Source organism: Volvox carteri (genome assembly GCF_000143455.1).
Source record: "Volvox carteri f. nagariensis unplaced genomic scaffold VOLCAscaffold_16, whole genome shotgun sequence".
Lineage (NCBI taxonomy): Eukaryota > Viridiplantae > Chlorophyta > Chlorophyceae > Chlamydomonadales > Volvocaceae > Volvox > Volvox carteri.
The window spans coordinates 176,335-194,637 of NW_003307559.1; the positions used below are offsets into that span (position 1 = coordinate 176,335).

Genomic DNA, 18,303 nt, shown 5'->3' on the forward strand with positions numbered 1-18,303 from the left:
AATTTCAGTGTTGACTCGGCCAGTAACAGTACGACCAGGTTCAATCCGCCACCACTCGCCAGGACGTTTGCGCTCCCTAACCTGATTGCCATTTCCACATCAGGCTGATTGTTACCTTGCATGTTCGCACTGCTGGATGGTCCAGCCCCAGCCGGCGCCCCCTCCCCACCCAAATGCGGCAATCCCTCACTGACGGTGTTTTTTTCCCTTGGTATCCCTTTGCCAGCCCTAGGCAGCGATCCCTCACCAGGCAAGCTAGTGCAAAAATCCTCCTCGTCGGCATCAGACTCATAATTGGAGTCCCCGGCATTACACCGCCGGCCGACATTAGACTCGTCAAAGTGAACATTAGAAACTATGGCATTAATGCCGTCCTTGTACAGCACACGGTACTGCCCTCCATTCCTGTATCCGACTAGTATTCCACGCCTGCTCACCAGATCAAACTTGTTGCGTTTGACGTCGGATATGAGGATGTAGGCGACGCACCCAAAATCTCGAAGGTGACTGACGTTCGGACGGACATTGAAGAAAGCCTGGTACGGCATGACGGTTGACCCAGCAGTCGGTGACACATTCCTGAGATAATTTGCTGTTCCCCACACTTCCGCCTGTAATGACTTCGGCAGTCTAGACTCGACAAGCATAGCCCTGGTCTTTTCTAGAAGAGTGTGATTCAAACGTTCAGCTGCTCTGTTCTGCTCAGGGGTATAGCCCACCGTAGTTCCATGTACAATACCCCTGGACGCGAAGTAGCCCTTCATGCGAGTATTAATGAACTCCCCACCATGATCCGTGCACACCTCCTTAACCTGCTGGCCAGAAGCACGCTCCAGTTCTGCTATCATCACCACCACCTTCTGATGGAACTCCTCCTTGGTCGCTGTTAACGCAACAGCTGAAAGACCAGTATGATCGTCAAGCAGCATTGTAACGTAACACGAACCGCTAGGGGAAGGTTCAGGCATAGGTCCACACACATCCATGTGAACTAGTGCAAGCGGCTGTGCTGCCTCATGCCTTGTTAGCGGAAATGGACCTCAGGTATGCTTTGCAAGAATGCAAGTCTCACAAACACACATGCTGGCTCTCTGAAATCTGTGCTGGTCAACATCAAACCCCATTACCATGTTGTGATGCAGCAACACCTCGAGGTATCTGTATCCCAGATGTCCATTACATCGGTGCCATAGAGTTGCACGTTCCACCTTGAAATCCACGGTGGTGCACAATGTACCACGTCCAGACGGTTGTTCATTATCATCATACCTAGTAGTCTGCGTCCACCTGATTGTACCTGTATCTCCACCTCCGTAACAGATGGGGTATAAGTCACCGTCACGCTTAATGGTAAATACTAGATAGTCCTGCACATATACCTTTACTTGTCTGCCACCAAAGACGACACTACCACCGTGATCATTGATGATATGGACAGACAGAACCTTGACCATCGCCTCCTTGTCAATGTAGACCTTTTTGAAAGTGATGGCCTGTTTGTCGTTGACGTTAGACTGAATGATGAGCGAGCCGACCTCCATTGGACGCAAAGACTGTCCCTTGATGCCCATTATGCTGAAGCACTCCCACGGCTCCAACACATACATTTAATAGTTCTGAACGGTCGTAAGTGACGTGATGTGTAGACGCGGAATCAAGGAACCATCCCGTCGGACACTCACTGTTGTATGCCACTAACGCGACCTGCCTTGGAACTCCTGGTCCCCTGGCTTCCACCGCACCCAGGCTTGCTGCCGCTAGCTCCGCCACCACTGCTGCTTTTACCACCCTTATTTTGTCCAGAAATAGACAGCTGCTTCGGGGCTTTCAGCTGCCTGCAGTCCTAAACCACGTGCCCAGGCTTGTTGCAGTAGTAGCAGGTGTGTTGCTTCTTACTGGGTCCCGAGCTGCTGCTAGCCGGCCCTCGGCTGCCATAACCAGAATTAGAAACGCCGAACATTGAACCGCCGACAGATGCAATCGATGATACGGACATCTGGGCTACAGCAACCTCGAGGCGTTGCTGCGCCACAATATGGTAATGGGATTTGATGTCGACCAGCACAGATTTCAGAGAGCCAGCATGTGTGTTTGTGAGACCTGCGTTTTTGCAAAGCAGGCACAAGGTCCTTTTCCGCTGACAGGGCACAAGGCAGCCCAGCCACTAGCACTAGTTCACATGGGTGTGTGGACCAATGCCTGAACCTTCGCCAAGTGGTTCGCGTTACGTGACAACTCTGCTTGACGACCATACTGGTCTTTCAGCTGTTGTGTTTACAGCGACCAAGGACGAGGTCTATCAGAAGATGGTGGTAATGATAGCGGAACTGGAGCACGCTTCTGGCAGGCAGGTTAAGGAGGTGCGTACGGATCGTGGCGGGGAGTTCATTAATACTTACACGAAGGGCTATTTCACATCCAGGGGTATTGTACATGGAACTATGGTAGGCTACACCCCTGAGCAAAACGGAGCAGCGGAACATTTGAATCGCACTCTCCTAGACAAAACCAGGGCTATGCTTGTCGAGTCTGGACTACCTAAGTCATTATGGGCGGAAGTGTTGGCGACAGCCAATTACCTCAGGAATGTGTCGCCAACTGCTGGGTCAACTGTCACGCCATATGAAGCTTTCTTCAACGTCCGTCCTAACGTCAGTCACCTTCGAGATTTTGGGTGCGTCGCCTACGTCCACGTACCTGACGTCAAACGCGACAAGTTCGATCCGGTGAGCAGGCATGGAATACTTGTCGGATACGGGAACGGAGGACAGTACTGTGTGCTGTACAAGGACGGCATTATTGCCGTAGTTTCTAACGTTTGCTTTGATGAGTCTAATGTCGGCCGGCGGTGTAATGCCGGGGACTCCGATTATGAGTCTGATGCCGACGAGGAGGATTTTTGCACTAGCTTGCCTGGTGAGGGATTGCTTCCTAGGGCTGGTGAAGGGATGCCAGGTAGCACTGTCGGCGAGGGATCGCCGCATTTGGGTGGCGAGGGGGCGCCGGCTGGGGCTGGCCCATCCAGCAATGCAAACAGGCAAGGAAATGATCAACCAGATGTGGAAATGGTGGGAGCTAGGTATCCAGTTAGAGAGCGCAAACATCCTGGCGAGTGGTGGCGGAATGAATCCGGTCGTACTGTTACTGGCCGAGTCAATGCTGCAATTTCTGCTGGGATTACAGAGCCTAACTCGTATGCCGAAGCCATCTCAAGTCCACATGCAGATGACTGGAGGCGCGTGATGGACGAGGAGATCGCCACCCAGATGGCTTGGGAGCTGAAGAAGCCACCTACCGGTACTCATTGTTTGTTTGTTGCCGTGTCGCTGGGTGTATAAGGTTAAGTACAACGATGATGGCAGCATGGAGCATTTTAAGGCTGTTTGGTTGTTGGTTGTAAGGGTCTTGAGCAACACGAGGGAATAGATTATGGGGAGTTGTTTGCCCCTACCTCTCGTGGTTCATCATTACATGCTTGGTTAGCAGTTGCAGCAGTTCGGAATATGACAGTACATCAGCTCAACGTGTCTACTGCGTTTTTGAATGGCGAGTTGAAGGAGGAGTTGTGGATGCAGCAACCGCTTGGGTATGCATCCAGTGACCGGTCACTGGATGCATACCCAGGCGGTTGCACCATCCACAATTCCTCCTTCAGCTTGCCATTAAAAAAGGCGGTTGAGACATCAAGCTGATGCACCACCATATTCTGGGCTGCTGCAACTGCTAATAATGCCCATATAGAAGAACCATGAGAGGTAGGGGCAACAACTCCCCATAATATATCCCTTCATGTTGTTCATACCCCTTCACAACCAAACACACCTTAAAACGCTCCACACTACCGTTGGCATTGTACAATGGGTTTTGGAATGCAGTGTACGACTCATGGAATGTGTGCAAAACATGGGCCCGGGTAGTCATGGAGTGCAGTGTACGACTCATGGAATGAGTGCAAAACATGGGCCAGGGTGGTCATGGAATGCAGTGTACGACTCATGGAATGAGTGCAAAACATGGGCCAGGGTGGTCATGGCCTGCATTGTTCCATCATGGAATACCATGCGCAATATGACCTGGTCATGTTCTGCATATTTATGAGCAGGTACATGACCACATTTATGACCTCATGGGGTCATAAAGTGCAGCCATGACTGAATACGGTCATATTGCGGTCCCATGACCTGTCATAAATCCAATCATAAATCCCATCATGACCACGCATTTCATGACCCCAACCAGTCATATCCTGCACTTGCTTATGCAAACTATGAACTGATCCATGACCGGATCCATGACTTAATGACAAATTATGACCGGATCCATGACCACATACATGACCAAATCCATGACTTAATGGCAAATTATGACCGGATCCATGACCGCATCCATGACCAAATCCATGACTGGAAAACCCATCCATGACCAAGTCTTTCCCCGAGTGTGTGCTTCACCTTATAAACCCACCGACAAGGCAGCAAACGTGTAACAGGAGGCGGCTTCTTGAGCTCCCAGGTATGGTTGGCCATCTGAGCGGCAATCTCCTCATCCATCGCAACCGCCAGTTGTCTGCATGTGGACCTGAGATGGCTTCGGCATACGAGTTAGGCTCTGTAATCCCAGCGGAAACTGCAGCGTTGACTCGGCCAGGTTGACTCGGCCAGTAGCAGTACGACTGGGTTCATTCAGCCACCACTCGCCAGGACGTTTGCGTTCCCTAACTGGATACCGAGTCTCTTCCATTTCCACATCAGGCAGTGTATTTCCAGGCACATTCACACTGCTGGATGATCCAGCCCCAGCTGGCGCCCCCTCGCCACCCAAATGCGGTGATCCCTCGCCAACAGTATTGCCTGATGTCCCTTCACCAGCCCTAGGCAGCGACCCCTCACCAGGCAAGTTAGTGTGAACATCCTCCTCCTCATGCTCGCACTAACTTGCCTGGTGAGGGGTCGCTGCCTAATCGAAGTCCCGGCACTATGCTGCCAGCCGACATTAAAATCATCAAAGTGGACATTGGAGATGCAATGATGCCATCCTCGTATAGTACATGGTACTGCCCTCCATTCCTGTATCCGACAAGGACTCCTCATACCGGATCGAGTTTGTCTTGCTTGACGTTGGGCACATGAACGTATGCAGCACATCCAAAGACCCGCAGATGGCTGACATTTGGATGAACACCAAAGAAAGCTTGATGTGGCGTGATGGTTGACCCAGCAGTCAGCGACACATTCCTGAGGTAGTTTGCTGTCGCCAACACTTCCGCCCACAGTGATTTTGGGAGTCCAGACTCTATGAGCATTGACCTGGCCTTGTCTAGAAGAGTGCGGTTCAGGTGTTCTGCTGCACAGTTCTGCTCAGGGGTGTAGCCTGCTGTAGTTCCGTGCAAAATACCCCTTGACGCGAAGTAGGTTTTTGTGCGAGTATTCACAAATTCCCTGCCACGATCCATGCACATCTCCTTTACCTGCCGACCAGATGCCTGTTCCAGGTCCGCTATCATCACTCCTCTGGGGTCCCCAGAGGAGTCGGAGCACATGCTCCAGGGGGAAATGTCTAGCACAGAACGGGAGCTCTGCATGGTAACACTAGAGCTGGACTGGATTAAGGGTAAAGGCCCACACTTAATAACGGGAAAGTCGTTACAATATCACACTGACAGCCAGGCTACAGCCCTGTGTGTGCTATGCATGAAGGGGCAGGGCCTGCAGTGAGTGGATTGTACATTAACCCCTGTTTGACCGGATGGGGTGAGTGGATAATTGCAGAGGAGAAGCCAGACTGTGTTCTGATCACCCCAGTCTGGCCATGATGGTGGAGGAATAGGTTGGCAACCCGAACCATCAAGATGTAGAGGCGCTTGCCACACACCCCTGCCCTTTTCAGGTCAGGGCCCCAGGTCCCAGGCGGCACAGAGAGGATGCTGAAGGCCCCACATTATGCAGTCAAAGTGGTGTTCATTATGTGGTAAAAAGAAGACTAGTGTCGGGCCCAGGAGAGTGACCAACGAGCACATGAATGAGCACAAGGGGGCAGTACTCGGAGGGGTTGTGAGGAGGCAATGGTCCTGATTTGGTGATAGAATATGACAGAGAGGATAGTGGGGAGCTGGGTGCCAAGAGAAGCACCAGGGGACATGAAAGGGCCGGGACCGTCGGACTAGGCTGCAAGGCAGTGTGGCTGGGATATGGTGTGGCCAGCGTTTACTTAAGTAATATATTCCTTAAAAGGAATAAACAGGCAATTCGGCCTTTGGAAAAAAGGAATGAATTGAGGCCGACCCGTACAATTTCATTCCTCCAGCCAAAAACGTCCATTGCCGCCAGATTGCTCTGTAGTGTGCAGAACTTAGTATTTTCAATCATAGAATAGGTATGAGGGGCCGTGAGAAGGTCAAGCCCCTGAGTCAACACGGCATAGCAGAATGTATGACCGGTCCTCACATAACCAAACACGCAAAAGGCAATGACTCAAATGTTGAACAGACACCAAAACAGCAAGATAAGCCTGAAAATTTTCCTGATAAAGGTGTTTGGGATGGCGGTGCTGTAATGTTCGGCAATGGTGTTGCTACCATTACCCCTGCCCTCCAGGGTGGGTGTAATCAGCATAAGCTCAAGCTATCGCCTAATCAGCTCGACAACAATAACAAGGCAGGCAGAGGTTAAGGCCTGACTTCTGCTCTGGGAGTGTCCGGGTTGAAATCCGCCTGCCGACCTAACGGGTGTTTAAGAGGTGGTGAAATGGGAGGTGGCCCCCCATCTTATGGACGGTGTAGGACGTGGTAAAATCATCTTGCGAGCTGACCAGGATCTGAGTTGAGGCGCTGTTGATCCGATAGAATAGGTTGGATGCTGGTGGTGAATTGCCAAACTCAAAGAGTACACTCTGAAGTCAGATGGGGTGAACGGATTAGGGTGCCCCTCTAGCAGGGGAGAGCAGGGAATTGCCTCGGGAAAGGAGGTCACTGGTGAAGCTTAACCACCCTGTAACAACATCAACAATAACAGTGAATGCGGTGTGGTTGGCAATCCATTCCAGGCACCCAATCAAAGCGTTCGCTGGGCCAAGCAGGCTCAGACACAGCGCATCTGCAAGGGCCAGAGCGACAGTGATCAGATCCTCATGAGGAAGTGGCTGGACAGCAGCGGAGGGGCCAGTACATGATGCACCGGTAGAGTCCTAGTGTGCTGTGGTTTGCAGCGGCGGTTGCTTGCTTTGGGCGGTTGCTTGCTTTGCTTGGTCGATTTTCCTTATTGCTCACAAACAGTGCCAGAACTATCTATGCATGTGCACGAAGAGTGCACACAGGAACGAAAATGCACCAACTCAGTGCATGACGTTTGGTCTATAAGGGGAGTTGTATGGGGGGTTCTGGGGGAGATAACACCTAAGGAATAAATCACGACGACCCTAGCAATTCTGTTGCTTAGATTGGAATAAATTGAGACCCGCCCTAAACGAAAAAAAAATCACTGGGCCATACCCGGAAGAGCCTGCCGTGGCACAGAAGGGGGTTGATGAAGCACCCACTGAACCGCCACTGCATCCACAGCACGGGCAACAGTTCTGCTAGAGAATTGCTAGGAAAACCCAACTGGGCCATTGTGAACTCTAAACTCTAAGTCCACAAGCTGCTTAACAGACACTTTTTGCTTAGCTCGAGCCAGCTCCTCATTTGATGAGGAGCTATGGTACACTCACATCCAAGGAAGAAACAGAAAACATGAATTGACGGGCGAACGCTGCATTCTCGGGTTCGTATACATTTGACTCAACGTGGTATTTTCCCCCGAGCCAGGCCGGTGCACACCTTGAAGCGTAGCTTGGTTCAGCTGCACAGTCAAGGAAACAATCTGCTGTTGCACTTGCAGGAGGAGCGTCATCCGATCCGGGTGGGCGTTGTTGACATGTACCGGAGTTTAAATATGTAGGAGCCGAAGGGCCGGAAGGAAGCCCAGGCTGCGACATTCCCGTCAGCTGCCTTGAAGTCGGTAGTCGGATCAGCTGGCGGCATCATCCCCAGTGTAACGGGCAACAATGCCGCCATCAGCATGAACGTGATCTGCTCCACTGTAATCAAAAAACTTCCTGGTGCTAGGAATTGAGCTCACTGCACTCTACCCGACGGGTCTCACTGAAGAGCCGAATGCACAGCGGTTTAGTAAGAGAAAGCGCGCCGGAGACGCGGGACCCGTTTTATTGATCAGCACATGCTGAACAACAGAAACAAGATAAGCTTACCAGCTCAATGCGCACTATAATTGACGACACGGGGCGTTGCGAAACAGTTAGTCTAACAGTTACACATTGGGCCTTACGCCCAACTAACCCAGCTTACTTACACGCAAGCTCGCAAGGAATAAGAGGAAAAGGACAATACAAAGGGACCAAGGATAAGATCAGCAAGGAAAGGCACTGCATAGGTCATCTAGCTAATAATGTGACTCCTGGACAAAGGGCGGCGGTACATTTTCCAGGCCAACTAGTAATTCACGTCGAAGGTTTAGGTTCGGTGTCCGCCGAGCTTGCGCAAGGTGGTTTGTGAGATAATGGTAGCTCGCTTGTATCAATTCGTGCACGACGATGAACTGTTAACACGTGTCGGATACCCACGCCTTCATATCTTCATGTAGCATGTTTAGCCAATCTGTCTCAGGAACCTTCGAGTGATGGATCTTACTCCCTTGCGGACGGGCCAAGTTGCATTACTGTCTGAAGCTGGCACAGACCCCTGCGCATGGAACAAATTTTACATTGCAAGAACGCCTCGTGGTTAATTCAGGTTTCATGGTTGCGTGATATGGCGCTCCTTAGGCAAGAAAACAAACCCAAGATGGTACCTGTTAAGACCTCAGCAGCACGCAACAGGACGGCCCGCCATCTTCCTGATCATGTATATGGACCTGTCACCAGACCTGAAATGCACTTAGCTAATATGCCATTTAGGTTATAACGGATTCAGCGAAGCAGTTAACGGCCAAACAACCGATTTCAGATTCATACCTCCGTGGGGCCAACTGGTGCATCAGCTATGTGTTTAGGAACAAATTGAACCATGAAAAACTTTACATGTATAGTTGTGTCGAATTATTTGAAAATGCGAGCTCCATTAGTTTGCTGCAGCAGCTGCAGTGCCGCCGATCGCAGCTCTACGTAAACGGCGTGGCATGGCCATCTCAACGCTTTACCCTTCCGTATTGTCAGTACTTTGTCTACTAGGCGTAGCTGGTGGTTACCAGGAGCTCTATGCTACAGCAGGTGGGACTTGTTTTCCATGGTTACAGAACACCGGATGTATTCATCGCGAAAAATTAAACGTACGGAGGATAAATCACAAACCCCGGATTTTATGCAGCTTATTCTGCACTTGGTGGCCATGTCCAATCTTTTGATTGTCTCGTTAGTGCTTCCGACCAGCAGCTTTGTCGAGCGCACCGCATACTAATACTGCGAAGATAGACGGGTGGTCAATTCTCACTTGGGCTTGCAACTCAACAGGTACTACTGTTTCGCGGAGGCTGCTAGCGCTCAATCCCAAGGCCGGCGAGCAGAGCGCTTTAGCATTGCAGGCTGTGTCCTCGCTGTCGGCCGCCATCATTCCAGATCTCAAGGCTCCTCCACGGCCATCACCCGGTGGATACGGCCGTCCATCAGCCCTGGAGCCATCGCGGGTGGGGTCACCAAGCATTTCGCCGCCACCGGGACAACGGCTGCAGTCACCCCAGCGCAGTCCAACCGGAGCAACACCGGCCCCTCCTCTGCCTTCTTCCCCCTCGCCTTGCCAACATTCGCCCCTACTGCCATGGCCATTGCCAATGCTGAGGACATCACCCCCACGTCCATGGAAAAAACACACTCCATCTCCATCGCCCGCACCGCCACCTGCACACCTACTACCTCCACGCGTTGTTCCCCAGCCCCAGCCTCGGCCCCCCAAGCCATCTCCCAAGCCCCCTTCACCACGGCCAGGGCTTCCACACGCACACCCTCCCACGAGTGCGCCTCCTCGTCCGCCATCTAAATCCTTCTTACCCATCTCTTCTCCCAGTCCTCTTTCCGCCTCACCTGCCGTACACCTGCGGGGCCCCGCGATGACCCACCCTGGAGCCACCCTGCCCACCTCCCACCCTGGAGTCCTGGAGCCCGCCACCCTGCCGAAATCCAACGTACCATCCTCACCGTATGACACTGCCTGGCTGGCGCCCAAACCACCCCCACATGCCCCCCACAGTGAACAACTGCCTCTGCCGCCTCCGCTGCTGTCCTGGCCGCCGCTGGAGTCTACAACGCCACTTGCTGTTCAGGGCGGTAGCAGCAGCAGTAGCGGCAGCAGCAGCGGCAGTAGTGGCGGCAGCAGGAGCAGCGGCAGCAGCAATGATGATAACACGGCCAATGGTGGCAGCAGCAGAGGCGATAGCACCAACGAGGGAGGCAGCGAGTATGTGTACAGTACGAACAGTGATGATGTCAATGACGGCCTTGAAGGCAAGCAGCTGCCTGATTTCCCCCCTCCACCCGCTATCCAGCCAGACTCGCCGTACACCCACCCGCCACCCACCCGCCTGCAGTCGCTGCCGCCACCACCGCTGGAATCGGTTCCCTCCGGGAGCCCTTCCTCCTCAACTGTGTGTACCTTTCCCTCCTCTTCCTCGAGTGGTGGTGGGGGCAGTGTCCCGGTTGCCGGTCTGGAGGGGGGCGGGTGCACTGATGCGCAGGCGACCCTAGATCGGATCAACCGGCTGCGGGCGCTGCACCAGGTGGCTCCGCTTTGTTGGAGCAGCGAGCTGGCGGCGGCGGCTCAGAGCTCCGCGGACCTGCTGGCGGCCGGCGGCTGCACTGCCCCGCTGGTGCACTCATCTCTGGGGGAGCTGCTGTACTGGCAAAGTGGGGTGTCGGAGCTGGGAGTGTGCAGATACGCAGTGGCGGACTGGTACAGCGAGGTGGGGAGGGGAGGGGAGAGGGGAACCTGCTGGATGTGGAATTGGATTGGCCCCGGGGGTTGAGTGTTTTGAGTCTATAAAGTCAGATGCTGAGGGAGTGATGGCTGTAGTGGTGCACGCACAATAACCAACAGATTACGTAATATATATGGTAAAGCCTGTACGACCTGCTGTTAGCCGCCTGCTGAGCCGGTAGGCCATACGGTGTAGAAGATCATATCGCTGCGAACACCTAGGGTTTTTATGTGATGCCGGTCGACCTCGATATCAGGGCCATCAAGGGTTGCACCCTGCATATGCCGTACCAGTAGACGAGCCGTACATCCATTCCCACCGGTGTTATATTACCAAACTCCATTTTCCTATTTGCCTCCCTCCCAGCTCTCACTGGCCTCTGTGTCTGTCGGCCATCCGGTGTTGCCCCCCCCTCCCCTGACAGAGTGGGTTGTACAAGTACTCCCGCACACCCTTCACAGACAACGTCCTCAACAGCCGTAACGACATCAGCCACTTCACCCAGGTGGTGTGCGGGGGGTTGTCCAACTGTATGACGTGGGTTGAAGCGGGCTTGGTGGTGGTGGTGTTAGTTGTGGTGGCCGCCAGGGGGGTGCGATATGGCGATAATAACTTCTGCATGTAGCTTACGCCGGCGGGTTCTGTGGGGGTGTTAACTGACCCCCACCCGCCCCGCTACCCGTGTCCGTGTGCCCACACCTGCGGGTGCTTCCTCCACCCCCAATGAAACCTTGCAGCTCGTGTGGCGCTCGTCATACATGGTGGGATGCGGTGTCCAGAAGTCCGCAGTGGGCTACTACAGCCCCTGTTCCTATGTGGTGTGCCGCTTTAGCAGCCCAGGCAACCAGAAGGGCGACGTTTTCTTCCTGCTTAACGGTGAGCCGCCGGTAATGCAGCCGCCACCGGGGAGGGGGGACGGGAGGGGGTAGCTGCCTGAGCTGCTGCTGCTGCTGCATAGCGGAGGTATGTGATATGACGGATTGGGGCTGCTCTCGGCCATACAAGCGTGAGGTTTTGAGAGGAGGGGATGCATGGTGGTTCGAGGTCGGTGATGATGCACTTTTGGATGAGTTGCTGAATTGCTGTTGCTGCTGCATAGTGGTAACTTTAGGGCACTGCTGTGGAGATAGCTCATAGCTTGAGACTTGAAATTCGTCCACTAGCTATGCGTGTATGTATGTTCGTTTGTTTGCCTACGTCACCTGCAATACCTGTCTTCGTGCCTGTTACTGCCTATGCTGCACAACGAGCGACACGCCACATGGATTCGGGGCACATTGTCAAATTTTATTCATCGTGCCGCTGTATACCCCCCCTTTTCCTCCCATATGCAGTGCTACCACCCAAGTCGACCTGAGCGTTCCCGCTCCATGTAGGCGGCAGCTGGGTGTCGAGACTGGATTGTTTGTTTCGACAGACACTAAACTAATCGAATTTACTACTGTGGCGTAGGGTATGTGCCGCCACCCGTGTCTATGCAGCCAGCCGGACATGCAGCCTATCTTCCATCGCCAGGTGTTGAACTAGTGTAGGACTAACGCTACTGTGTAGGATTAAGGCTACTGTGTAGGATTAAGGCTACTTAGTTCAACACCTGGCGATGGAATAGCGAGATGGCTAATGATTACTGGTTGGATGTGCAGCCCAAAGAGCCGCTGAAAAGCGCAGCAAGGTTGCACGATATATGCAGCGGTTGAAGGCAGTTGAAGATTAATTTCGTTTCTGGCGCGCAGAAATGCTGAAGATTTGTACTGGTGCTCGGGCAGGCTAAGAACTGATATGTCGTATACGTGTTTGCTGACAGGAAACGCCTCGAGGATTGTGATATACCCTCTGCCATCAGCAGGCTAATACGCGTTTTGGGGCCGCTTCCTTGCTGTTGCCGCTCTCGTGGCTCTTAATTTCGGTTGAGTATGGATGGGTTGAGCCAAAAGAGATTCTAGTTTTTGACCATGTCGTTGTCCAACAGCTTTCCAGGTCCATACCAGCACCTCCAGCACGGTCTTTAGCTGGGGCCAGTAATGCTAGGCGAGAGGCAGGCTGGCTTTAAATATTTGAACCTATTTGGACGCCCAGTGGCGTCCACTTTTGGCAAGTTTTCGTTTTATTTCAGTGGTAGGTAACATGGCTCGGTTGCAGGGAAACAGGTGGGCTTTTCTCGGATGTGGGCTCGAGTCCGTTCGCCGGGGCCATGTTGCAGCACTATGTGCCTGCCGGTTAACCCCCGACCGACAGAGGCAAGCCTGAAACCGAGTGCACTCATGCGCAACACTCAGCGCCACCTTGCCTAACAATGTCGAACAAGTCATAACAATTGTCGAACAAGTTGTAACCACATAACCGCGCAAAGTTTGGTCATGTGTTTCACTGGTCAGCACTTAAGTCACCAAGCCCCGTGATTATCAGGCTGTCTAACCGCTCGGAGCTTTCCAGCGCTAGGCCTTTCTCGTTCGCGAGGTGCAGCAGGCAGATGAAGGCCAGGTGGGTGCTGACGCCTGTTAGGAAGGAACCGCCGCCTGACCCACTGCTGCCACTGGGCGCGGTGTTGCTGCGTGCGCAGGGTCCGGCACCAGCCTCAACCTTGCCCGTAGCGATAGCTGACACCTGGTCGAGTACACTCTGGAAAGACAGTGGTTGTGGGGCCTGCGGTGCGGACTGCCTGCACTGCGAGACCGAACTCGTTGCAAGTGTCCTGGAAGGGGTTGTAACGGGTGATGGCGGGTCAGTTACAATTAGTGAAGGGAAGCTGGATGTAACTGGCTGAGATCCCTCCGGCCGCGGGGTTGCAATCGGTGTTGTGCCCCTATCCGTACACCAGCACTACCTGCCCGTGCATGTACCACCGGAACCCAACATAGCCATGGTCTCAGGTGTGCTGGAGTACTGATGAGGCAGCAGGCACAGGAAACGGCCACACAGGAGACGGAGGCCCTGGGGGCCGGCACACTTTCTTTGGGTCACAGAGCCATGCATACAAGCGGGGGCCGGGGTCGGCAAGGCAAGCAATAATTTGCAGGACACACGTGGCGACGTACTTGAGTGAGACCTCGATGTTGGTTTTCAGCGTCGCTACATCCGCCACACCCGCTGTCTTGTCGTACTTGACGGCAATCCGGCGTATGACCCGAGGCGGCTGCAGCAGCTCCTCCAATGTCGGACCCCGGCCATCCTGGGTGTTGTATGGAATGTCGGAGACTCCTTCATTATTGCTGCCGCCGCCACCATCGTCATAATCATCGTCATCATCACATCCACCGTACCCGCCACCACCTGTATCATTCTCCGAGGGTTCTGTTCGGGTTGACAAACGACAACCATTTAGTCCTGGCAGCATTGCAAAGCATTCAGTATCTTGCGGCAGAGGGAGAACTCATGTAGCCTTTACTAACACGCAACAAAGCACAGTGCGGTACACCCCTATCCGATAGGCTGATAGCAGCGCCCACCTGCAACGTCGCTGGTCATGTTGCCGCCAGCTCCACAGCCAGCTTCATTATGCCCCTGCACCCCGTAGGACTCCCCACCCCCGTCAGTCGCGCCATACAGGCCTCCCGTGCTGCTGGTGGGCGGACCAGCGAAGTGAAGTTCATCGATCGAGTGAAGTTCACCGGGCGAGGTGCCACCCACTCGTGTAGCTGCTGTGTTCCCGAATGACTTGCGGGAGGCTGCACGTGCTGAGCGCCGCTGCTGATAATCGTGCTGACGGTCGAGAATGAGTAATGCGCGCCATGTCTCTCTCACGGAGAATGCAAAGCCCCCGACACACGCTGAGGACGTCGCCATGGCTAGCGTGCCAAAGCTGCGGCCCCCTTCGGGAAGGCTTTGGTCCGCAACTGCAGGAGCAGCAGAGAAGTAGCCGTGCAGTGTCTCCGAGCTGGAGGGCTCCTCCAGCGGCATGCACAGCTTAGCTGAGGCGTCACGGCGCGCGGTCTTGTAGGTGTGCAGCTGTACGGCTTCCAACAGCGGTTGAGGCGAGGCACGCCAGTCCAGGGGCTCTGACTCGGGCTTAGGCCTAAAACGCAGTATGGGAAGGTACGGACGAATCAATCGTCAAGAGCAACCACGGTAGTGGCATCGGCGAACAGCATAAGACACAAGTGGTGACACAGGGCGCTAATGAGCAGAGTATATAGAACAGCGCTAGGCCATGGCATGTTACAGGTCCACTTCTCGGGCACGTGAGAACTAAATTCCGCCGCAGCGTCCTCCTGCAAGGCCAGGCGGATGAGCGACCAGGCTGGTGAGGACCTCGGTTGTTGATTGCTAGAATACCAACGCCAATTCAGTGGCTGTGGGAACCGTCATGTGTTGATTTGTATATATTGATAAAAAAACCAGTGCCATGTATAGTGACATGATTATCCAACCTATGAGCAGCGGTGGCGATGTCCCGAGAAGAAACAGCCCCCTACTCCACCTACAGGTCTCCACCTACAGGTCTCCACCTACAGGTCTCACCACAGTCCACCTAACCTTGCCTTACTTTCGTTGCCTTGGCTTTGCCCCTGCAGCTGCCGGAGCTTTCCGGACGTAGCTCTTCCACCATGTCCCTTGCAGCGTTGCCGAGTTGCCAACGCGGCAGCTGGCAGCGTCTCCCCCGCACAAGCTGAGAAGCACCGACTCGTCATCCGATCCGCCCGGGATGGGTCCAGCCTCTCCATCATCGTACGTTCCCGTAGACTGCTCATCGGAGCGGGTGGAGGCAGGGCGACGGTTGGGTAGCAGATTACACCATCAAGTAAAACTCGTGAATAGGGCACGAATGTATGGGGGGTTGGTGATGTTGCCTTCGGTCTCGATATGTCTGTCTTCCCGGCAACAGCTGACGGAGGTTATGGCACGATCAACTGCTTCACTTCCGTTAGCAACTCGATGTGTCGAAATGAGAAGACACGATGGACTAAACATGAGTGCCTGCCACAATTTCATCCAGGCGGTGAAGAGTCGCGGGACGTATTAATGTGCCTGGGTGAACACCATCAATATGGTTTTGTGTGCGGAGTCGTACCCGCTGGCAGGAGTCAGCACCGACGGTACCGCCGCCAACCCTTTGGCTGCCTTCAAGGCCATGTTGTGCATCATCAACACCGTCGTCATCGCAACCCGGCCCTCCAGCTGCGTAGTCGGGTGAGTCGAACCCTTCGTACAGAGCGCCTTCGGATCCACCCGCACTGCCACCAAGGTCATCACCACCCCTGTCATCATCACCCGGGCGGTCGATTGGGGGTTCAGCTTCGTTGCCACTTCCACAGTCGGGACCGTCGGGCAAGCCGCCAGTATCCCCATCATGCATATCCTCGACGTCCATCATGTCCTCAGCCTGCTGTATGGCCTGCCGCTCGGTTGCTTTCCTGCAGGCCTCTGCCTTTGCGCCTTCATTTGTGGCTGCACACACAGCAGTCGGCGAGGCACCAACCCAACCTCAGGATGATAAACGCTGTTAGCAGGAGCAGAGAAGCACGGCAGTCAACAGATGCGGAGGCCGTGGTAATGCGGTGAAGATACGGCCCGCCACACGCCGTCAGGGAGCCCCACCTGGAACCCTGCCCCGTACAAGTGTGCAGTGCATGAGACATCAGGGACTCCGGGCCGGAGGTTGCCGTGCCACAGGGCCCTCCGGAAGCACAAAAAAACGACTGCCACGTCCACCTAATTGGATGACGTGTTGGGATTCGGATTGCACCGGTGATTCATAACTGAAAAGGTATTCGTTCATCAAAGTGATCCGTTTTTGGGTTTTCTTTGGATTGAACATGAGTGATAGGGGCGAAGTGCAAATCCAGAGTTGCTTTTGCTTCGTCACCTTTGAACTGGGCTTTTTCCTTTTGCATGCACACATTCAAAAGACGGATTCCTGAGATTTAAGCCCCGTTTCAATGGCTGCATAATCCCCTCACGCACGCAGCAAATGTCCTCACCCAAGGCATCCCGCAGCAGCTTCTCGGGATCCACTCCACTCGCGAGCTGTAGCCCTGGCAGATCAGTCCTCGGCTGCAGTTGGGCAACGGGCAATGCCACCAGCAAAACACACACTTTTGTAAGGCAAATTAAAGGCTGCTTTTGCTGGCATCCCCCCAGACGCGTGGGACGGCTTGTGTGGGGCGACGCCATGTCCCTCTCCATATCCGACTTGCTGTGGCGGGATTTTGCGGGGGTTTCCTTGTTTAGTCGTGTGAAGGCACATCCCACAAATACTAGGACGGTGGACGTGCCGGTTGATTACTCCATTGGTTCCACATGGTTCCCCCAGAAATCGCCCGAAATCGCGCATACCTTGAGCTGGGCGTACAGCTGCTCAATTCCCGGGCTGATAGGTGCGCGCACAACCTTCACGGCAGCCAGGAGCTCCCGCCCTCCTGGAAGCAGCGAGAGGTCCACCTGCATGTACAGGACCGACGGCACGCACACAGCGATTTGCCATAGTAGGGTCTTCAAACAACGTCTGGCGCTGGTTGAAAGAGGGTGTAAGTGAAGGCGGCGGTCTTGTTACCGAGGCACAATGTTCGGAGTCACAATGTATCCTGCGAATAGAGTCCTAGGGAAAACCCTTTTGCCTCGCCGCGGCAGATGAATGGGTAGATATCATCGTTCTTGTGCGGCACTGCAAGGTTTGCCTCCAGAACCCATATCCTGCCCAGGCACCGCATCAAGTCAAGCCTTCCAAAACGCAATGTCGCACCATGATGTGATTGGCGGCGTCCTCTATGTTGGCCTTGTCACGCGCCTGCTCCAGCAGCTCCTGGGGCCTGCATGGTGACGACATGGCGGCTTCGTGGATGGACAGGCGCACTGGCAGATAGGCTGTGCGCACGTCTGGGAACCAGTAGGGTTATAACACACACACACACACACACGTGATGGATTCAGAACTCGCATAGCTCATCACTCGCACGGCTCTCCTCGCCTCTGTCCCATATGTCTCCGCCGAGCTTTAGGAATGGCAATCGAGTATGGAAGAGCCATCCTCATCCGAGTGTTAAGGGCTTAGGGGTGACTCTTCCCCTCGCCGTACGACCTGCTATCCCTGAATATGTACACTCACGGCAAATGAATGCCCCCAACTCCCCACGCTGAGCCCACGTACGCACCTGACGTTAGAGTCAAAGATGATGTCGTAGCCGTTCAGTACCGGTAGGTTGTGCAGCAGCAGCCCTGCAGGCAAAGGCCGCAACATAGATTGCAGCCGAGGCAGATAGACAACATCAATCAGGAACATCATTCGATCGTGCTGCCCGCGGCAGAAGTAGGAGCGGGCCAGGACATGTGATTATAACATAAGCCAAAGCAACAGCAAAAGAGACTGCACGAAGCAGCCCCTCACTATACACCATTGCACCATGTCGAC

At 54.0% G+C, this 18,303-nt stretch overlaps 1 protein-coding gene across 1 annotated transcript; it reads left to right on the forward strand.

Annotated features, from left to right (window-relative positions):
• Window positions 1-9,170: 9,170 nt before the first annotated feature.
• Window positions 9,171-12,334, forward strand: VOLCADRAFT_90221 (uncharacterized protein; the record flags this gene model as incomplete). Its single annotated transcript, XM_002949768.1, has 7 exons — window positions 9,171-9,261; window positions 9,502-9,674; window positions 10,572-10,943; window positions 11,383-11,550; window positions 11,696-11,834; window positions 11,917-12,002; window positions 12,293-12,334. 7 exons carry the CDS (start codon window positions 9,171-9,173, stop codon window positions 12,332-12,334), a joined length of 1,071 nt encoding a protein of 356 aa, XP_002949814.1.
• Between the last annotated feature and the right edge of the window lie 5,969 nt (window positions 12,335-18,303).